This window comes from Drosophila eugracilis, unplaced genomic scaffold, assembly GCF_018153835.1.
Source record: "Drosophila eugracilis isolate 14026-0451.02 unplaced genomic scaffold, ASM1815383v1 contig_124, whole genome shotgun sequence".
Lineage (NCBI taxonomy): Eukaryota > Metazoa > Arthropoda > Insecta > Diptera > Drosophilidae > Drosophila > Drosophila eugracilis.
The window spans coordinates 137,196-160,787 of record NW_024572029.1 but is presented as its reverse complement, the minus strand read 5'-3'; the positions used below and the strand labels follow the sequence as shown (position 1 = coordinate 160,787).

Here is a 23,592-nt window from a genome sequence, read left to right as displayed (position 1 = left end):
CGGTCGCAGCTTTTGTAATTGCATTTAAAAAGTCTTAAGAAGTGTTAAAAGGTGTTAAAAATCGGTCAAATATTGATCAAATAATACATTAATAGTGATCGCAGGATTGTGTGTTGTGTTTAAAACAATATATATTGTTTTAATTGTGAATTTAAATAATTGCACTGCCAAATGGCAAGGGGTGCTCCGCTGGATTAATGAAAGTGTGTATGTGTGTAAATCTGCGTAGTCTTATGTATGTACATATGTACACATATAACGGTATGCATATGCTTACATAAAAACGCACAATTCTAAGTTTTCTTTTGCAAATTAATGTAAAACCATTCAATGTTCAAGTAATGCCAATGAGAACCTTCAACAATATGCAAAATCAAAGTCAGTGTACCTAAAATTTTGTATGTATTTCATTGATATTAACTTCAAAAACATAAATCAAGTCTGTAATTATTAATTAAACGCACGCACAATATCATTGAATATCAATTTCAAGTGTGTATACCAAAATTACGTGCCAAAGAGAAGAGGAAAAGATCTGCGATGTGAAGCAAAGATAAGAACTTTGGCGCAGTTTCGTTTACCGTAATTTTCTTCTTTGCCTTTGCAACGTAAACTTCTGTCTTTGCGTTTTCATTCTGAAAGTCGTCCGTTCGTAGATTATTAACGGTTTTAAATGTTGTTGGAAATATGTAGAAATATTACAAGAACAGTAAAATCAGTAAGTAAATACGTAAGCCCATGAGAAATATTAGTTAAATTTTAGGTTTTGTGTTGTAAATGAAGGTAAACTAGTTATTAATACCAAAGCCAAAAACCTAAAACATATATTTAGTTTTTGCTTAAAAAAGAAGCCTTATAAAGTGATAAAATAGTACATAAAAAGTGTTGGTAGGGCAGTGTTTATAATTTTGTTGAATATTTATTAATGGAATGGCAAGCTCAGCTGCTCAGCAGCTGCTGAAAATGTAAGTATAATTTATATTTGTAAATATAAATATACTAATTTGTTAAATATTTGCAGGAAAAGCAACAAATATCTTCTACAATACAAGACATCCCATTAGGAAGCTTTAAAAACAAGAAAAATTAAGGTAAGTGGAATTTTTATAGGTTTTTTTTATTACTATTTATATATATATATTATATTTATATATAAAATATCGCAAGTGTTTCTTAGTTGCTTAAGCAGACAAAAATGTGATTTTCCCTAAGCTGATTTCCCATTATTCATGTTTAGATTAATTTATCTTCAAGATCTCTCCCTTTAAATGTCTTCATTTTATTATTATTTTTAAATTAAATACATTCTAATTTCATACAAAAAAGAATATAATTTTTTGTATAAAACCACAAATGTTTTTAACTCAAAAATAATATTAAAAGCAATTTCCTACTAGCAAATAACTTAAAACAACTTTCCTTCAAAACAATCTATTTATGTATACTCTAAGCCATGATAATGCCTAATTCAGAGTTTAGTTTTGAGTTAGCTAAGTCAGTGTAAGTCGTCGTAAGTCCCCTTAACAAATGTGTGACAATTTTCAAATTGCCGAGTACCAGGTACCAGGTAGCATGTACCAGAGTTCACCTTGAGCTATTCTCACCCAGCGGAGTGTTAAAGTTTTATTTGCCTGGTGGCGGCACTTCATCCACTCCTTGACTTTTGGGGCGCACTCGAGGGCTGGGCTCTGCAACCACTGTGCGCTTAAGAGGCGTTGAAATTAGCCCGACCCCGGGTCACCACCCCATCGACATACCACCCACATCGTAGCATACCCACAAATTTTGCGCCGCCATCTTCATCTTCATTGTCGTTCTGCGACGACGTCGACGGCGACAACGACGACGACGATGGCGTTGTTCAAGTGGCGCTAGATAAATGCTAAATTCATGTCTGGCGGGCGCCCAACATTATTAGATGGGTGGTTAGGCAATAGTACCACCCACCAGCCACCCACCATGGCCTTGGAAACACACGCTTTAGTGCACATTAAGACTTGTTTACGAATTTGCTTCAAACACGAAATTAATTTGTAAAATTTCCAAATATTCCCTGTCGTAGAGAGAGGGGAGTGGGATGGCACTTTAATTAGTGGGCTGTTCTGCTCCTCATACTGGGAGGTTTTTCATCTTTTTTTTTTTTTTTTTTCGTTTTTATCCATCTGCCTGGCAGGAGTGTCCAGGACAACGGAGCCAGATTTTGTTGTTATTTAGCCAGCTTGCAGAAATTCCCAACCCAAAAGGGACGAGACAGCATATTGGCCACGTTTCACATTCCAGTGTCTTAATCTGATCTCCTTTTTGGATTATATATATATATAGAGGTATATATAGGGAGTTTCCTTCTTTTTTTTTTTGGCACGCACTGCAGTTTTATCCAATTTGTATTTATAGCTGGCAGGCAGGAAAGCAGGGCCCAAACCTCAAAATCATGATTGATTTGATTTCATTAAGGCGAAGATATTTCTGGCATTTCATGTGTCATTTTTCCATCTTTTTTTTGTCAGTCAGTTGAGGGAAATGCGAGAGGAGTGCTTCATAAATTTTTTTGGCAATGGCATTTTCCTGGAGATCGGAGACAATCAATTTGTGAGTGACAAATGCAATATGATTAAATGAATCAGTTCATATATCAAGCTCTCCTGTTAGTCAGTGTAATAAATATGTCAGTGGCTGTAGCTGTGGCTTTGGCCTCCTCAAGGTTTCTCTCAAGGATATATACACATTTTGGTAGCTGTCTGTTGTCTTGGCTCCAGCTGAATTCATGATTTCCTTTCGACTTTGTCTTGGGTTGCCTTTAACTTTGTTTTTTTTTTTTTTCTAAGCATTCTAGCCGAGGGCTTTCTTCGCTTTGATTTGCTGTTCCGTTTGCTGCCTTTTCTGGCTTGCCACTGACTTAAGCTCAAATTTTGTTATAGGGAGCAGAAAACGCCCTGAATAACAACAACAACAACAATAACAACAACCAAAAAGCCAGTCAATGTTGTAAAGCTCAAAAGGCAAACATCAAGGAAAGGAGAATAACGAGTTGGGTGATGCAAGAGCAGTGGCAGGAGCAGGGGCAGGGGCAGGCTGGAGTGGTGTTGAAAGTCTGGCAAAGTTTGAGGGGATAATCTCAATATGTTGAGAACGTTTCCTTTAGGATTATAAGTTTGGGGAAAAATGCATATGCATGAGCACTCACGATCGGCAGAAGGAATTAGCAGCAGTCTGCCAAGGAAATAAAAATATATATTTAAGGATGAAAACATACAAAACAATAATTATTTATCATTGTTTATATAAAGTTTTTAGTTTTTGTGATATTTCAGCTTATTAAGCTTTCTAATCTTAGTCATAAAGGAAAAGCTTTACTAATTATGTTTATAATCAAACTTAACAAACAAAGAAAATCTATTTACTCTTAACTTAAAGTTGATTTAATATTTTTTCCTCAGTTACGTTGGCATTCCAAAGCTGTAATAACAAAATTGATGAATTGATTAGGAAATCCCTCCGGCGGGTGCTTAAGTCAAGACCAATTATATTTGCTCAATGTTAAGCAAACATTTTTCCAGAACATTTTCCGCAATGGCTCAAAGAGAGGGCAAAGCATTTTATAAAAGAAATTACTTTTCTGCACACTTGTTCTTTTTTTTCTATATTTTTTTATTTTTTGAGGAAAAAATATATTCATAAATACATAGCAGTTGGTCCAACTTTTTGCTTATTATGCCTGGCATAAAGAGTCCATATATATTTATGTTTGTATATGTGCTGTGAGTGCATGCATACATAGTGATATTGTACATAAAAATGTATATTGCACAGCACTTGGCATTAAGTTAGGAACAAGAAACTAAATATTAAAAAGTAATTAATTTTTGGCTTGATTTTAACCTCACTCAGATACCTTAAAACCCTTTTTAATTTATCATATTATCATATTTATATCTTCTATAACCTAATATCTTGACCTTAGCTGTATTTCTATATAGTTATGCCATTGCCATTTTGGTGGCTTAGCACTTGGTTCGAGTTTTTGGCTAATTCAGGCGTCTTGGCACGCCGAATGCTTCATTAAAACCAAAAAGAATGCGTGGAAAATGGGTGGAGGAGGGTACTGAATGGTGGTAAATGAGGAGGAAAATGGGGTGGAAAACTGTTTGAGCGGGTTCTCGAGGATATAGTCTTTAAAGCCGCGCCAGCCATTTATCAACTGATAGCCAACTTCTGCGTGTGCCAAGCATAAAAACTAACTTTTAGCTACTTAAAGTGAACTTAAAAACATGAAACAACTCCCTAGTGTGCTGCTGCTGCTGGCACTGCTGTTGGTTTTCCCAGCGCAGCGACAAGGCGACAGAAAAATGAGCGAGATGGGGCGTCGAAAGAGATAGGAATAGTGGCATTGGGGACTGTTTTTTTTTTTGGGCGGCAAAGTTTCAGTTTGAGTTAATACTAGCAGCAGACAGATACATACACTGGGAAAAAGTGAAGATGGTTTTGGCAGATCTTTAATGGAGATTATTAAAGAAGGTGTTAAGGTAGAAAAATCCTCATTACAGTCCTCACTAAAGTTTATCAACCAGAATTATATTATTAAATGAAGTCATTTGTTATGAAAATTCATTTTAATTTTAAGCTTTTCCTCTCACATACCTAAGCCAAGCTATTAACTATAACTCTTATTAAACATCCTGAATATTAATTTCCAAACTAAATAGATTTTCAAACCCCCTAAGATTTGTCTTAAGTGAAGTAACGTAAGGAAAACTCTTTTAGAACTTAAAACCCGGGTATTAAACATTTTCCCCAGTGAAAGGGCTGGAGCAAGGGACAGGGAATTCCCCCATTTCCAAGGGAGCCCTTGTGGACGACACGTTGAACGTTTCTAAATTCAATTTGCAAAAGTTGAAAGCTAATGACGACGCCCCAAACTAAGTGGCCACTTGATTTGAGGGAAATGCTGTCCAAAAATAGCCACCATTCTTCCAACCCCATTTTTCTTTCTTTTTGTAACCCTTTGCTTTTCCCAGCTTTTCCTCCTTACTGGAAAAGTGTTCAACGCTGTGCATTCCCCGGCTAAGTGCAAGTTTAAACTTGTCAAACGGCTGCGCTCGAAATGTCAGTCGTGGGTGAAAAACCCCCTTAACCCTTTTACTCCTCTCAATATATAGATATTTCGCCACGGACATTCGGCTCACATTTTCCATTTCCACACATCCTCACACCCTCACACACACACATGCAGTTTTCCACCCAGCATTCAATACCTTATTCGTTGCCATTTAATAAATGATTTCGCTGCGAGAAGAGGAAAGTCCGCTGAGTTGTTTGGCCAGCCACTCAAACTATCCCATATACCGCCCACACACACACACAGACACACACACACTCTCAATCACCTGGATGACATTTGCAAAAGTTTATACCTTTCGATTTTTCCGCTCGACTGAAATATGAAGTTCTGCCAATAATTTTTTGGCTGTAAGCGAGAAATGCACTCGGTGACACAGCGCAAAAGCTCAAGGGATCCCCCGTCCAGAGTAATGGCCAAAATGGAAACAGTAATAAAAGAAATAATGCCTGTGAAACAACAATCGATGAAGCTATAACGACGACCTGTGATATTAACTATAATAACAAAACTGATAGATAGTAAAATATTGGCAGATATTCCTTACAAAAGTTCAACTAATTCTTATATAATATCAGGGATAAAGTCTTAAGGCTTAGTTCGTATTCAAAGGGACCCTTACTTTCCCCTCTCTTTAGTAAGTAGCTTTCAGTAGTTAAAGAAGTCAGAGCTTATAATTATCACATTAACTGACTTTCCCCTTTGACAGTTTCCCAGCTTTCCGCATTTTCCCTTATATATATATACTTCATTTTTTTTTCCTGCTGCCCCTTTTCAAAAATGATTCGAACATGGTAAAATTACCCATAATTGTCAACGCTTTTTGCTGCCTTTTCTTAATACCATGAAAAGGGTAGGAGGAGGGGCTGGTTTTTTGCCGGTTCGTTCATCATGTCGTTGGGATCTTCATAACCACTTTGGGTGACTTTTGTTCCGAGTCAACAGCATGGAATGGTTGCAGTGTGAAAAATTCATTTAAGCAGTCGCTAAACTCCGGCATCATATATCATCCTGGACAGAGGGGAGAAGCCAGGACCACAAAGCGGACAATGATGGGAACGGGAGAAGGCAAGGCAGACCAAGGCAGGCAAAGGAATGGCGAAATTGGCAAGGAGCCCGAGAAGAACTGGGTCCTGGCCTGGCCTGGCCTGGCTATATACTTGCGGCCACGCTCGGCGCGCCTAGTTCATAAATCATTAGGCTCGATTGTCTGGCTAACACGCTCAGGTCCTACTTCTCACCCACAACACTGAGAGAAAATCATTAGGAGAATATATTTTGTAAAGAAATTGAAAGAAAAGTTGGATTTTAAATGGTTTTCTTCTAGTCAAAATCAGTTTAGTTTCTCTCTCTGTACCTCTCGTGCTGGCCTGGCACACACTAAATTAATAAAGCATTTTGCTATCTCCCACAGTCCCATCCTCGACCCAAAAAAACACAGGGAAAAAGTAAAGAAAAAAGAAAAAAGAAAATATAACCGAGGAAGCAAAATCCAAAGTAATAAGAAAAGGTAAGCCCCAAAAATTGCAGCTTCAAAAAAAGATAATAAGCAATGAATTATCCTACACGCAACGAATTTCAAAATCAACCTGAACTACATCCAACATCCTTGCCTACAGATACAGCTATATCCCCCAACTACATATGTATAAGTGTGTGTGTGAGTGTGTGTGTTTGTCCTTTGGAATTTATCGCACGTTACGCCTGATGCTGAGAGTTGTAATTTTTCATGAACAACCCGGGGAACACGCAAGTAGAAAACGCTAAGCGAGATGAAGATGGAAGGAGGTGAAGGAATTCCAAGGCAAAGCTGGGTAGCACGAGGAGATGGATGTGGACAGGGACCAGGAGATGGAGAAGGGGCAGAAGCAGGAGCAGGGACAGAGCTGAAGATGGAGCGACAGTGCCTCACATGACTGACAAACGACGATTCAAGGCAAAGTGATGCCATTCTAGCCACCAGGCAAATATTTACAAAGTGATATGGGTTATTGGTTAAAGGAAGAACTTCATAAGAGCTATCATAGCATCTTCTATTGTAGGGTTTTTTGAGTAGAAGTTTCCTAACTTTTCCAATAATTAAGTTGACTTAATAACCGAACTAACTTATCTACCATCATTAATGAATCCCTCCACCACTTCGACTTTGACATTTTGGTCGCTTTTTCGCATATGTAAGCAAAACAGGTGCGTTAGTGAGTGTTAGCACGTGTGTCTGTCTGTCTGTGTGTGACGACAACAAACTTCATGAAAAGGATAAGCTGGGCGAACAACTCCACACGAGCGCGCGCTCACATAATGCAAGATTAATTTCTGATGTCGTTATAAATAAAAGCCCGAGTATTTTATAGCCAACATCCCTGCACTCCCCACCCCCCAACATCCACCCTTATGCAAAGTAAAAATATCAAAAAAAAAACTAAACTAAACCCAAGTCCAATGGAATTTGCCATCACTGGACAAGCGAGGACACATAAACTCACACAAACACATGGAAGAGTTAGGTAATACGGGGCGTATACGAAATGGACAGCTGTGGGCGGTGTTTGGGGGTGATGGGGTGGGTTAAAAACCAAAACTAAAGTCAACGGCCACAAGAATAATGTTGCATTTTATTTCTCCCGACAGTAATTCGCGAATGGAACGCTTTTTGTTCACATAATCGGATTTCCACACATACACGAGTATATTTTGGCCAACAAACATGGCCAAGAGCCGAGCGCGAGCACTAGCCCATCGCATATTCCGCCAAAATGACAAAACACATTTAAATGCGTTTTCCTTCTGCCATTCTCTTTGGCACTCGCCGGTCGTTCTGGGCCATTCCTTTCGAAATGGTTAACTAAGGAATGCATAATTGGTTCATTACGGCAAACTGGCTATAAACCAGGGACGTACTCTTCTACCTTTTCCTTTTTTGACCATTTAAAAATCTCATTTAAACGCAAATTGAATGGTAAATAAAATGCAATTAAAGTTAGCGCCGGTTGTTGGTTAAGATAGATGGTAGTTAGGTAGTAAGGAATCGATTTTTAAGTTGTTAAGAGACTAAACTAAAGTTAAGAATCCTCTTATGTAAGACAACTAAATTCAATCTATCAATTACTTAACATCATTAAACTGAAAGCTGTTTACCATTTCACCAAATCATCTCTTTTTGGAAAACCTATCACCAAATTTAGTTTTCCCCTGGAAAACCCATAATAATCTTCAAATTCAGAAACAATTTGCTAATCAAACGGACACCGGCAAAAGTTAAACCCATTAAAATTGATGCAGTTCTGGTCGGTTTATGATCGGGCAAATGTTCGGATTTTTAGGGCATCATATCCCCCCCACCCCAACCCCAACTGTTTTACGGATTTTTCCCATTTGGCGGACAAAAAAAACAAATTTTAACGTCCGGCTAGGCGGACAATTAAAAATTAAAAACTAAACACATATATAGTAGGAGTAGAAAATATAATTCCCCATGAACGGTGAACGGCGAGCGACGAACGGCTGGAAAATCCAATGAATTTTCAAATATATTGAAATGTGTGGTCAGTTTATGGAGGAAACGGTATGTGGAATGTGGCATGTGGCGGTTGATAAACCGTTTGTCTGGCCAATTATAAATGCATAAATGAATATGGCGTTGCGAGTTACAAGCAACAATTTTTCATGCCACATTTACGAATTATTATCCCAGACACCCAACACACACACACACACACTCGCTTGTGTATATATATATATAGTATATCATGTACATATGTATAAAGGCTAATCAAATTTTCCAGGTGCTAAATGAATTTTGGGCACTGGCACAGGCACAGGGAAAGCAGAGAGGCGAAAAAGCGGAAAAGCTGTGTAGAGAGGTAGAGGTATTCATTCAATAAGCCAGAGTGAGGATATACATCAATGTTCCCCAGCTGGGCCAACTTTCTCCGCCCATTTCACCAGCCAGTCAGCCTGCCTGCTCCTTCTCTGGCCTTGCCCCCGCCTTAAGTGGGCTGATGAACTGAAATGAGCCAGTAAGCAAGGTAAAAGTCAACAGTGAGAAAAATACGTTGATCAAACGTTTGATTCTTATTCTTTGTTGATTATCTGACTTTGTTTTAGCTACATTTTTTCTTTCAGTGTTTTTGTAGGGAAAAAGAAGGCTCACCTGATGACCTGTAAGGCATATTCAGCACTTTTGGCCCATTGTCCGCTCTACTCGACTACCCCATTCTTTACCTTATAAACCTGTCCGTTTTGTCTGGCTGAAAGGACAATCTATTTAGTTTCTACACTGGCTACTCGGCTAGCCATTCATTTTAATGTCCTTGTTGGTGTTAGTCTTGTTGTTGTTGTTGTTGTTGCTGTTTGCCAGCCCCTTAGTCCTTCTAATTGTTAGCATTTTTGTTGCATTTCTCAATTTGTTTGCACACTTATCACATGAAGTTGTTGCCGTCTTTCGACTTCTTCTCTGCCCTCTAAAAATTGGCTGAGCAGTAGTTTTCATTAGCCATCAGCTGGGCCAGAGCTAGCACTTTAATTGAATGAGTCTGATGAATAAGTTAGAAGGAACATCATTGAGAACTCCATTTCTTGTTTGCACTTCAGGCATTGAGTTTAAGGGACTTGAGTTTCCAAGGAAAAACAAACAGTTTGTCAAGCTTTGACAGCAAATCTTGTATTTAAAAACGAATTTTAAGTAATTACAAGGGAGATGATGTTAAGAGGGCAAATGATTTTCTAAGATGGAAAAGCAAGAAAATTAAAGGATATTTTTGAATAATTTTTATTTCACAAATTTGTAACTCTTTTCCTTATATCATTCTAAAGGCATATCACACAAATTAAGCCATCACCATTAATCCTAAATAATAAATCAAATTGGCCTTAAGACCAAGTTGTTTTTGCAATTTTTCAACACTTTTTAACACCCATAAATTTGTACACATCCGAGAAAACATATATCAAATAAGGCCAACAACATATTAAGCAGCAACGGAAAAACTTTGGTCAAACCGAACTCTTCAAACTAGTCAACAAAAAGCAGAAGAAAAAAAAGAAAACAGTACAAGAAAAACATAAACAAAAACCCAAAAAAAAAAGAAATTGAAGAGCGAGAAGTGCTCAGAACAACATTTTCGGCGCTTAGTCACGCACCAAACTTTTTTCGAATAATATTATCTGAAGAGAGAAAGAAAGAGAGAGGGAGAGAAGAAAAATAGAAATAAAATAAAATAAAATAAAACTAAGAAAAACAGATACTCAAAACGCCCATGCACCACGCCCACACGCTTAACAATTCAATTTGGGCGCCATAAAAAATGGCAAATGCGGAAAGCAGAGAGCGGGGCGGTATGGGGAGATGTAGATAAACTTGGTACAAAGAAACCAACAGATAAAAACTGAATGGACTCCAAATTTGTTTTGGGTTTTCCCTCAACCAACCTCTTTTCCCCTCTCAAAAAACTTCCCAATGTGTGTTATGTTTTTTCTTCTTTTTTTCAAGTGTCCGTAAGTGCAGCAAATCGTTGCAAGTACCGCCAATCCAGTCCGGTTAAGTTGAAGCCCCATTGCCCAACTCCCTCCCATGCCCTTCGAAAAAAGTTTAATTGTTCGCCTTGGACTCCCAAAGTCCCCAAAACCGACTGGCTAAGCCAACCGAAAGCCACCCATAAGCCACCCACCCACTTTTACACACTCGCCCAGTGCCAGTGTTTTGTTGCTGCGTTTGCAACATTTCAAGAAATAAGTAAAAACCCAAAAACAAATCGCCAACCAAACGTGCAACTCAAATAAATAAAATTGAGAAGGCACTAAAATCAAATAACATAAAATGAATAAAAATAAAACACACACACACTCGCACACACAATAGGTATATAAATAATATCAAAAAAGAAAAAAAAAAAGGGGGAAACAAATGCAAAATACAAGTTCAAAGTTGAGGTGCCTGCGTGATTGGCTGGAAAATCAAAACACGAATGGGAAAATCTAGTCACGAGCAAGCTCACTTCACGAGCCTATCTTTCTTTGCCCTTCCTAATCTTATCTCCTTCTTGCTTGTTTCGTTCACGAACATGGTCACATTAGTTTTGATAAACAATTATCGTAACAAGGTAACATTAACACATTTCATTAACGGAGATTGCACTGCCCAAGGTCGAAGTGTGTTTAAGAAGAAAGTTTTTAGTTTAGTTATTAAAAAAAAAGTAAAGGAAATTTTTGGAAATTTATATTTCATGGTCACATTTAACACTTCGTGACACGCTGGCTGTGCTTTGAAATGGCTGGGAAATTTGCATGGAAAAACGCGATGCCGACGTGGAAAAATGGAAAAGCTGCCACACGACAGCAACAACAACAACTGAGTTAAAGGAACAACTGCAATTATTCAACAATTTGCAAGGAAAAGAGGAGGCAGAGGTAGAGGCAAAGGCAAAGGCAAAGGCAAAGGCAGGGACAGCGGCTGCAGGTGGGCGGCAATGTCCGTGGGTGTGGCCGGCCTGGAAGAAAAGTTCTTCAAACTTTTGCCATACAAAAGTGCGCTCCAAATATATATATATATATATATAGAGAAATATCTAGGTATATATATATGGAAAATATAATATTTTCTTTATGTTTTGCATTGCTATTGTTGGGTTTGTTTTTATGGCAATTTTAAGCGAAACTTTGGCCGAACTCTTTGTTGCCAATAATGAATAATAATAGCATAGAAAAATTGCGTATGAAGGCAAAAAATAAAGTAGAGAATTTATTTGTTGTTGTTGTAACGATAGCTTAAAAAGTTTTATTTTATTTAAAAAAAAAAAGAAAAATAAATATAAACATTAATAGCATTGACGTTGGCTGAGCGGGCAGGACAATGGACTTTAATTTCATGTTTGCAGAATGTCTTTAGGAATGTTTTTGAAAAAAAATGTAAATAAAAATGTTTTTTTCAGTGCAATTTGATCGGGAAATTGTCATCTAATAGGGCTTAATATCAAATCTTCATGATTTATGAAAAATACAAAACAATTTGTTTTAGCCAAAAACTAAAATGAAATTTTCATAACGAATAAAACAGAAAATTGGCTGAGTTTTTAGTCTGATTAAATCCAAAGCCGATTACTAAAATAGTTAAGCTGTTCTATCAATTTTTCATACCAAAACTAAAAACATTTCTTTATATTTATTTTGATTTATAAATTAAGAGTAAGCTTGTTGGTTTATTGATACTTAATTCATTGCCTTTTTTCGAGTGGCAAAGTGGAAAACACACTCGTGTAAGCTTTCTACTTGAGTGAAAATGTCGCAGGGCTCGTGTTTGGTATTAATTTTGTGGATGGGATCTTAGCCCAGTTAGCCACCTGATTTTGGCCCATAGCCGATTGCCACGTAGGTTACAGTTCCCTTACAGTTTCCCTGTTCCCTGTCTTGTTTACAGATTTCTTTTTTTCGGCTTTTCCTTTGGTTTTTGGTTTTATTTTTCCTGCTTTTATAGTTTGCTTTTTCTCTGCCTGCTGTCTGTTGGTTTATTTTGCTGTCTTGGCAGAAAACGATGTGTGTGTGTGTGTATGGGTGTGTATGGTCCGATGCAGTGATTCTGCTGCTGTTATAAAATATGAGCTGGAATTAGGCTACCATAGACACACCCATACACTGGCAGCGGCACGCACACACACACACACGTACACGTACACATACACATACACGTACAACGGGCAGACAGGACATATTTGTGCAAAGTTTTCATATATTTTCGTGCCTGGAGTTTGGCCCGCTCGAAGCGTCAGCTGATAAAAAACCATGTTGAGTAAAGGGACAGGACATATGTCCTGCAGGGATTCGACTCCCGGGCTCCACGGGCTCCCAACGCAAGGTGTGAGCTAGTGTGTGTTTTGTCAAATGTGCACTCATTTCTGCTGAAAAATTGAAGTACATGCATGACTGCTCCAACCTGTCACAGGCCACCACCCACTCGACCGCCCTGAAGAGTCCGCTCTTACACAGCGAGAGAAAAGGTGCTTGCTTAAGTTAGTTTAATCAAAGTTTAGATCAAAAGGAAAGTTTAAAGTTGATAAAGAAAGTATGTCATAACAAAGAAGTTAAGCAATAATCATGATTTTAGAATCATAATTTCCCTTTTTCCTGCTTTTCCTTTATAGTTTTTAATGTAAACTTCTTCTCAGTGCATTCCCAGCTCAAGCCTTTTAGGTTGTATTTTATTTTCGGTTTCGTTGTTACTTTGTTTCTTACTTTTTTTTTTTTGTAGATTTCATAAGATTTCCGGTCACTTCACTAATGAGTTTTACAATGCCTCGTAGCACACACACACTGGGAAATTGTTTATACAATGTCCTTGCACAAACAGTCCTTAAATCCAATCCTTCCTTAGACAAACAGCCATGTGTGTGTGAGAGAGAGTGTGCTTAATTTAATTTCCCATTCTTCATCTGGGTCTCTGAAGGAGTGTGAGAAGAAAGATGGTCATTTCCATTGAGCCGTGTCTCTGTTTGTCTTTTCCTGGGCGAGGTCATCTTTCCTGCCGTAGGGAAGCTGCTGCCTCCGCTTAAGGAAAAACTTTACAGCACTTAAGTGCTTAATTTATGTTGCTCGACTAATTCATTGAGATGGTCTCTCTGCCTGGCCAGAGATAACTTCAAAAATGCCTTGGCTAAGGTGTAGCTGCCACTTTCAGGTAGCAAAACCAAAATAATTGGGTTGCCAACAACTCTCTGTGTGTGAGCTTTAAAATATATTTTATATTCAATTTGTCACATAATTCAATAAGATAGAAAAGTCAAAGAAGAGAGTAAACTCTTTTGGGCTATAAAAACTACTCTTTTTCATATATAATTATCAAGAACTTGAAGTTAACCCCACACCGCCCATCATAAGTTAGGATGCATCAAAGGCAAACCAATCTGAGAATCCTGGTAATGATTAAACACTCCTTAAAGTTTCTAAACCACTTGGTAGTCTGGAAAGTTTCTCGGCTATCGCTTAAATCACAGCCAACTTTTTAGCCGCAAAGTGATTCATTCATAATCTCGAAGAAGAAACTCAACTATTTTCTGCATATCTCCGTCCAAGCCAACTGGCCAAAGTTCATTCATAATCTCAGATTGTTTTCCCCCAAACTATATCTTTATATATATATAAACACTTGTGCAGAGTGGCAGACGAGTAAAGGCGGATTTATCATAAACTTTTGCTGCTTTTTAATATTCACATCACACGCTGCGTATGAGTAATTTTGCTCGGCAAATGGCCAAGTCGTGTTGGCTGGCTGGCGTGGGTGTAGCTTTACGAGTGCTAAGTGAATGAAACAAAGTGAATTAAACTCAATCCAATTGAACCATAACGAATGAAAGTTTCGAGGCTTAAAATCCTCTTCTTTTTTTTTTTATTTTTTTGAATATAAATTAAAAACTCAACTCACATATCATTTTTCCAAACCAGAAAGGAGAAAAAGTGAGAAAAAGGCAACGCCAAAGTCCAACAGATGTCGGAATATAAATGCGTGCATAAATATTCCAATGCGACAACAATTGATTCTGTTTGCTTATGCCGTTTGCAAATATTCTACACTTTAAATAAATAATTATTTACGATCGCGCAGTGCGTGGGAGGGTTCAAAGGGCAGCAGTATCAGGAAGTGGCATGGCATGGGATTGAAGGCTGTCGCCGGATGCGGGTGAATGTGGCCAGATTTGTGTCATCGCCACTTTGTTTGCCTTCTGTGAACTGCTGAAAGTGTGGAAAAATATGACAAGGTTGAAGAATACCCTGTAAGAAGTTAAGTTTATTGGCCAAAACATACAGTAATATAACTATTTAAGTCATAAAATCATTTTTGTTACAATTCTTTTGAAGAACAAAAACTTCGCTTGGCCCATAAAACTCAGCGAGCACTGGGTAATTGGTATAAAAATCGCTCATAAATCTTAACTGCAACAACCATATTTAATTACAAAACTTTTGCCAACTGTCCAGAACTGTTTTTTCCCCTCGTTGTCGTACCACTCAACCCCCCACCACCCACCGCTCCCTTTGAGCTGTCCAGGATATGCGGGACACACGGGCCTATGGAAGTCCTTTTTGTTTTTACAACCGCGCTCTGCAGGAAATTTCAGGAGTTCTGCTTGTTCGGAAAACGGAGAAGAGGAAGAGTTTGATGAAGGGAAATTATTACGCATACCCATACACACACCCCCTTAGGCTCTTTGCCATTTTTATCGGCTGCCAAATGGCCGACACTTGTCCAACCGTCCGCTTCTGGCCATTTGGCCACTTGGCCACTTGGCCAGTTGGCCACTTGGCCTAACACTTCCGGTATGGGGGGCCATAAACCGAAATCTCTTGTTTGCCCTGGCCCGGAGTCAAGGCGCAATGCCCAAAAAAAAAGGAGAAGAAAAGGAGGACTGGACCTGCGAAATCAGTTAACAGGCAATTTCAACTATTTTACAGACTGCGTACGGAATGGCCAAATGACCCGGGCCAAATGTCAATACCATCGGTGTACCGATCGAATGGAGGAGTTCACTGTGGGAAATCAACCTCTGGGAATCAATTTGTTCTAAATCAATAGGGAAAATTCCTAATGTTTTTAATAATTAATTAGTTTTGTTAGTTACAGTCGTTAGCTGCTTAAAACTGTTAGTTCTCTAGCTGTGAGTTTTGTTTTGGCAAAGTTACAACCAAGAAACCAAATAGAGCTTCCGTCGAAAGGCTTGATTTTGGTCTAAGAAAGTCTAAGTGTTTTAGCCACTGCAACGCCAAAAGTTATTGTAAAAGGCAATCTCATAACTCGTTGAGCTTGTAAATAAATTCTTAACATAATTGCATGTAAAGATGTAAAATTTTTGGCCTTTGATGATGTTACCCTTCATCAAAAATGCGAATTTCGGTTTCTCAACATTTGGCCCCCAAAACGACAGCATTTTGCTCATAATTTGGCCAATATTGGTCCAAATATGGAATGTAATACCTCGTTGAGCTTGTTTTCTTGTTCTTATCAAAACTGCATTCACAGTTTGAAATGCCAAATTTGGGCCATTTTTGAAAATTTTGATGATTTTGATGAAATTTTATCGAAAATGCGAAATTTGGGTCAAAATTGACTTTCCCAAAATCGAAAATCGAGTGATAGGGGTGGTTAGTGTTGGTCGTTAGCAGCACGAAACAGTCGTTCTTTTGGCTGTGGGTCTTGTTTTGGCCGAGCTAGAGCTGAAAACCCGCAACAAATATTGCATTTTGATATTTTAGCCATGAAATCAGCACTCTCAGCAAAAGAGCAGTACACCACTGTAAAAAGTGGGTATAGGGGCTTAAAGTGTTGGTTGTTAGCTGCATAAAACAGTCATTGTTTTAGCTGTGCGTCTCTTCTGAGCAAAGTTAGAGCTAAGAAACTGCAAGGAGGCCGGGCTATCCGCTGCTAAAAGGCGTATACTTGATTTTGGGCGCAAAAATTTCAGTTTTTTAGCCATAGCACAGCCAAAAATGGTCCAAATGGTGAATGTAATACCTCGTAGGGCTCGTAACTTGATTGCCATGATTCCCAATTGATTTGCATTCAAATCTGGGAAACTTCATTTTTGGCCCATTTTTCGAAAATTTTGATGATGGTACCCCTTATCAAAAATGCGATTTTTGGGTTCTCCTTACTTGCCCCAAAGTGAGATTATTTTTCCCATAACTCAGCCAATAATAGTCAGAATATGAAATGTAATACCTCGTTGGATTCGTAATTAAATTTCCAACAAAACTGCATTCACAGCTAAAAGTCTAGATTTTGGCTCATTTGTTGAAAATTTTGATGATGTTTCTTCGTAATTACCCCTTATCGAAAATGCGAGATTTTATTTCACCTTATTTTCCCTCTAATCTGTCAGTACTCTGTCCATAACTCGCGATAGAAGACCCCTTGAAATAAATGGAAAAATTAGTGTTTATTGCAAAAACCGTTCTATATGGATAAGATAATGACTTTTTACGTCATTTTCACGTGCCAAAGAAAAATGTAAGTCATGTTAGAATTTTCCAAAGCAAGTCAAAAGCAAACAGCGTAGAAGAAAACGTTGCAAAACAGTTTGTTAACATGGAAAGAAAAACGCGGAACCCTTAACCCGACCAGTTAGTTATTTTGGTTAATTAGCAGAGTGGCGAAAACCAAGAGGGAAGATCATGGACCATCTATGCATGTACCACTCCAGCGATCTCAAGTGCTTTCCTTGTTCCCCGAAGGCAAAGATAAAATCTAGTCAGCCGAGCGATATATAAAGAGCCGAGATCGGAGAGGAAACCACATTCGTTATCCGGCAGAGAAGTTGAAACTGCAGTAGCAGAAGCATTACCGAACGCAACATGAGAGTTTGTGGGTAGCTCCGGGACACATCCTTCGATCGAAGAAACTTATGGAGTGTTTATTTTTTTTTTCTTGTGCTTTTTTTTCCTGTAGACCACTTGCTGCTGATTGGATTTGGCCTGGCGGCTATTGCCGGCGGTCGAGAGGCTTTGGCCCATCGACCTAGGGTAGAAACTCCACCCTGTACTCCACCTCCTCCACCATGTACCACTACCACTTGTCGACCACCTCCTCCTCCACCATGTACCACTACCACTTGTCGACCACCTCCTCCTCCACCATGTACCACTACCACTTGCCGACCACCTCCTCCTCCACCATGTACCACTACCACTTGCCGACCACCTCCTCCACCGCCATGCACCAGGACACCGCCACCACGTCCTTGCACCAGAACCCCACCACCACCACCGCCATGCACCAGAACCCCACCACCACCACCGCCATGCACAAGGACACCACCACCACGCCCCTGCACCAGGACACCACCTCCCCCCACCACCATGCACCAGGACGCCACCACCTCCTCCCTGCACCAGGACACCACCACCACCACCCTGCACCAAGAAGCCACCACCATGCACCACCACCACTTCCTGTACCACAACCACTTGCCCGCCAAAGAACGATGAAGAAATTAGCGGAGGTGGATCCGGAAGTGGATCCAGCAATGGCACCCTAATAGAGCCTATTGCCCAAGTGCTGATCTCTCGCCACGATTGCCGTGGTCAGGAAGACGGAACCTTCTTGGCCGATGTCCGTCACTGTCGCCGCTACTACGTGTGCAATAGGCAGAGGTCCAGGCGCTCGACTTGCCCCAGTGGCTATTGGTTCGATCGCCAGCTGAAGGCCTGCCGCCTGGCCAGCCTCGTCACCAACTGTGACGCCAAGCGCAACTAAATGTTGCGTCATGCCAGTGTGGCCATGCCACATGCCACAAAAGCAAAACCTAATTGGTACTATAGAATGATTATTTTTTTTTTTTTGATGTCACTTTTTCAAAGAATATATAGAGAAGCAAGTGTGAATTAATCGTTAACTATTCCAAAGTAATAAAGAAATATTTCACTGATTATACAAGAATTCCGAATGTGTTTATCGAAGCAGTGTGACCATATCAAAGTCACTATTCTACTGAAAAGATAACCAAAAAACCTCTGAAAAGCAATCAAATATTCAAATATTCTCTGAGCTGGCAAGCTATGCTAGTAGCTGGCTGTTTGATTTAGTCTGGCAAATCAATCAAAGCCATTATTAATATATAACTAAATATAGAACACGACCGATTAAGCTGTCTGGTCTGGTCTGGTCCCACTCTCTACGGTTGTCATCAATTTGCCTGGCGGCGAAAATAAAGAAAACTTTCAATCAGCCGAACAAAAATTGCGAAAAAGCAAAACAAGCTCATAAATTTGTCAACACTTTTGGAGAGGCGTGGTATTGTGGGTGGTGGTGGTGGTGGCATTGCTGGGAGGCAGAAAAGTATGCCACAGTTTGGTGCACATCCATATCCGTTTTATAGGCGTCAACTTTTCGGTCGAGGACTCGAAGGGCCAACAACAATAACAACAGTTGTGAGTTAGTGTCTGTGGCATTACTATGTCAGGCTATTTATTATATCCCGCCGCCGTATACCATCGCTGGAAGGGGAGTAGGGAGAACCACCACCCACTTGGCCCATTGCACAGGGCATTTGACAGGGCAAAGAATTTATTTGTCGATAAGCATCCTTGATATTCCGTTGGTTTTTCCGTGCTGCTCCCAAGTGTTGGCCGGAAAATCTCGCGAAAATCTCCCCTCAAAGTCACTAAATCAGCCAGGGAAAAATAGTCCTTGATGGTTATTCATGGCCTGTTGTAGCTTTCACTTCAGATTGATATACGCTGATGTATGTTTCACATTTCCGTGAATCTATATTGCGTGAATGTCTTAATAAAAGAAAATGTTTGCTGAATGAAATTCAGCTTTCTAAACCTTTTAATTACGAAAACCAACTTTTTATGATCTTAATGAGAAGTTAAGGCAAATATTTGCCTAAATTTTGATATCTTTTACTATGAAAAACTAATTTTGTGCCAGTGTGGCTGCATTTCTCTTAATAATTAGTGTGAACAAACACGTAATGAAGTCTGTTCAGTGTGGCTAAAGTTTACATTTTTGGCCACTAAGCTAATAAGTCGAAACTAATTCGCCAAGCACAAACTTTTGGTCATCTCAACTTAATGGAGAATAGGTGCCTGCCATTGGGCTTTAATATTTTCGCATCTTTGCTTGTTTTTTGCCTAACATTTTCCACGTTTTCCCAGAATATTCTTTTGCAATTCGCTGTTTTTTTTTTCTATGTATTTTCCCTTTTCTTGCAGAGAGCAAAAAATCTAGGAAAACTACCACTGCCCCATCCATACTAACTGAAATCATATTTAGGGTAATGAAATATGTAAAGGGCTTAAACTTTTTAAGGCACACTCAGGAAACAAGCTCTCTGCGCTGCAATTATTTATACAATTAAATGTTTGAGCAAAAAGGAAAACCCTGATTAAGGTTCAAGAAATAGGATCATGGTACTTACAAAAAGCATGCCCGATTTTTTCACAGCTTTTCTCTGAGTTTTGATGGATTTTTTTCCTTGTCCCCTCCCCCTGTACGTATATATATATATATATGTATGTTTTTTAATTTTTTGTTTTTTTTTGGGTCAGCAACACAAATCAAAACGCAAAGCGCCGCAGCGGAGGGCCGCGTTGCGTCGCGTCTGACTTTTATCATATTTCACTGGGGCATTCGACGACCGCCAAAAAAAAAAAAGAAAAAGAAAAACACAGAAAATAAAGCCGAGCTGGGAAAAAGAAAATTTTGGGGTGGCGAAATTGAAACAACATGGAAGGAAGGACCACGGCTAAGGATACTTTTTGCCATTACCAGGCAAAAAGCTGGCCCGGGGCAATAAAATGCCCAAAACTTTAAATGCAAAAATGGGTTTTTGGTTGCGTTTCGTTCAGCTTTCCCCGTCTACATGCATATATCTATGTCACTGTGTGTGTGTAGGTACTCTTATATGTATTAAATATCTCTGCGTTCCTTTTCTTTTTTTTTTGTTTTTTTTTTTAGATTTTTTTGTTTTCATTTTTTATGGCGCAAAGTGGCGCGCGAATTGTTTTTGCACAGTTGGGCGAATATAACGCATTCGTATTCACACGCACGCAGTACCTACCACATATACACGCACACACTGGCACAAAAAACACGCATACGTCCGGAGGGACAAACATAGATACTTCGTGTGCCCACATAGATAGGCTAGACTTTTCACAGCTGCATTGGCAGGGCCAGGACAGGGAAAAGCCAGCAAAAATCTGCCAAAATAGTCAACTGGCAAAACGTGGAATTCGATATTAAATCAAAACCTTTGCCAGTAAAAGCAAATTACTTGAGAAAATAAATGGCAGAATCAATCTGAAAGAGAGAGGCTAAACGAAGCCAATACAAAATACAATAATTTACAACAATTCGCATGACAAATATTCCAGCAAATTAAGTTGAAGTGCCAAAAAAAAAAAAGGTGTAAATGAAAACTCACAATTTTGAGCAATTAAGAAAAAAGGAAGAAAATATATTCGAAGAAAAACTTTCTGTTGATTAAATCAGTAAACTAGTTTCCCTTTGACAAATATTCTAAAAAGAAAGATGGGGAAAGCCAAGCTCAAAGCTGGAAAAAGGAAAACAAAACTAAAATGTAATCATTTAAATAATTTCGCTTAAGGCAGTTTTTAGGCAAAAATAATTACTAATCGGAAGAGCAAAACTAATATTTATTAAGTAAATTAAGTAAGAAGACAAAGGGTTTTGCTAACCAAAAATCAACATAAAATGGAGATGATTGAAGGGAAAAGTAATTACGGAAAATTAATCTAAAAATCGTCAAAATCAGAAGCTGCTTAAATCTGTCAATAAATAGCATTTCAGAAAATCACAAAATTATTTACTAAGTACAAAATAATAATCATTGTTATAAATGTAGATGTTTCGGGCAGAAAGTGTCAGCAAATATTGTGAATTAATTAGGAAATAATCAAAAAAATTATAAAATAAATTAGCAAACACAAATACAATGATAGTGAATGTCAAAAATATAAATACAATTGTTAAATTAAACACATAAATTTGTAAGAGTACTGAAATGCCATTCGAGATAACAGCCCGGAGGCCCATAAAATCCGCCTGTTTACTGTATTTCACCCCCCTAGTAATATTCCCCCTTTTTTTTTTTAGATAATTTATTTCATTAATATAAATACGCTTGCGGTGCTAACAAGTGCAATTGTTTTGCGGCCGCTTAATTTATGGTTAACTACAAGCAAACATCAAAAACTGCGGCTTTTGGCCGCTTCATTTTGCTGGTTGGATTTTTGTGGATATTTTTGTGGCATTAATTAATAAGCATATTTAACACTTACCGCAAAAATCCCGACGCTTTTCTTGTTAATCATGCGCCATTTATTTTTTAATTTTTCCCCTCCTTAGATCTCCCCTGCATATATAATATTTATCGCCAACTATGCACTTTAGATTATTCTGGAAAAGATTAAGCGGAAAATGTTCATCATTTATTTGTGTGGCAAGCATTAAGGCAGCAGATTCATATAAATAAATAAATAAATAGAGTGAGACAGAGAGAGAGAGAGAGAGAGCCGTGGAAAGCTGCCAAATGACTCCTCCAGGCTGGGAAAACACAAAAAAATGTTCACAGCTGAAGCGGCGGCTTCTGTTTTTTGCTCACTGCTCTTTTGGGGGGTTCATTTCGTAGATTGCGCGTTGAATTTTTAATTGCCCTCGCAACGAAAAATTTTCAAAATTACAACTAAACTTTAAATTAAACTTGAAACTGCACACACACACCCAGACACACAGGGAGAGAGTGTGTGCCTGCACATACGGTTGCCCATCCAGTAGGGGGTGCTTTTGTACAACGGCCCGAAAGTGCCTCACTTTATAACGAGCTCAGTTATTTCAATTATTAATTAATATCTCGCAGTGGAAAGCGAGTCAGACAGGCAGACAGGCATATAGATATAGGGCCAACAGCAGTGGTCAAGATAATAGGATCAAAGAAAGTTAAAAAATAAAAACAAAGCCTAAGCTAAGTTTTAAGCGTCAAAAAAGTAAAAGGCAAGGCTTGGATATGGAATTTTCATTTAATATTTTTAATATTTATTCCATTTGGCTAATAATATTTATTACTAACTAACGGAAAAGGATGTGTATTTATTTTTTTAAGAATATTTTAAAGTTTTTGTTGATTTTTCCATTGCAATTTCGGTGTTTTTTTTTATAGATTTTTCTTTAAAAATTTCATTACTTTAAAGAACTTCTTTGACATTTTCTATATCCTTAATTTCAGATCACTCTCAGCTCTATATAACTGAACATCAAGGTACATAGAATGCCCATTTTGGCTTGGCATACAGTTGCCGTGAAAAGTTTGCCACCATTTGGTAAGTGAAAGTTGAGCGTAAGTAAAATAGTTTTTGGAGCAATTGAAAAACGCTCAACGGAAAGGAAAAACTTTCTGCAGTTCTCAGTTCATTTTTTTTCCCACTTTTCTCTACATTGTTGTTGTCCTTTGCGGCAATAACAACAATAACAACAACAACAATTAGGGCAACAACAAATTGAAGAAGAAGAGAGCAACAAAACACGTACAACTTGCACAATTTGCAAAATTCGAATCTCAAATATTATTTTATTTTATTTTCCCCACAAACACACACATATATATAGTATATGGAATATAGTATATTATATATATATCTGCATATTTCTTGGTGAAACTCAATTAAGAGCCGTCGCGATCAAGAGGATGACGAAAACTTTTTGGCGACACAAATTTCCAAGAATCTCCCACAGTCAGCCGGAAAAGTGCAGGAACGGAAATCAAAAGGGCTGTCAGAAAATATGAAATATGAAAGTTTAAATCAGAAAGAGAAGAATGAAAGAAATTAATTAAAATATACAAAAATTAATGATAATTTTTGTAAATTAAGTCAAAGTAAAAACTAATTTAAGCAAAATCTTTTTTTTTACAGGAAAATCCAGCTAAAAAGCAGCTAGAAAAGAGCACAAATCCAGCTAAAAAGTAGCTAGA

General features: G+C 38.3%; 2 protein-coding genes and 1 long non-coding RNA gene across 6 annotated transcripts in view; 2 read left to right on the top strand and 1 right to left on the bottom strand.

Annotated features, from left to right (window-relative positions):
• LOC108118365 overlaps nucleotides 1–23,592 on the bottom strand; it is an 84,378-nt gene that overhangs the window by 53,207 nt on the left and 7,579 nt on the right. For 2 of the 3 annotated variants that reach the window (XM_017231034.2, XM_017231036.2), the window contains exon 2: nucleotides 21,905–22,022. The exons of the other annotated variant lie outside the window; for it this stretch is intronic. The gene's annotated coding sequence lies outside the window, so the exon portion shown is untranslated. The remainder of the gene's footprint in view (nucleotides 1–21,904; nucleotides 22,023–23,592) is intronic. 3 annotated transcript variants of the gene reach the window in all.
• Nucleotides 453–23,589, top strand: LOC108118370. Of its 2 annotated transcripts, XR_001772933.1 has the most exons (5): nucleotides 453–965; nucleotides 1,022–1,091; nucleotides 6,531–6,626; nucleotides 22,849–22,942; nucleotides 23,534–23,589. It is a non-coding gene; the product is annotated as an uncharacterized LOC108118370 (long non-coding RNA). The 2 variants fall into 2 exon arrangements; XR_001772934.1 differs by lacking the exon at nucleotides 6,531–6,626.
• LOC108118366 (proline-rich receptor-like protein kinase PERK2) lies at nucleotides 17,373–18,533 on the top strand. Its single transcript, XM_017231037.2, is given in 3 exon segments — nucleotides 17,373–17,459; nucleotides 17,544–17,943; nucleotides 17,945–18,533. Coding segments are annotated over 3 exon segments (816 nt in total). The 5' UTR covers nucleotides 17,373–17,449; the 3' UTR covers nucleotides 18,351–18,533.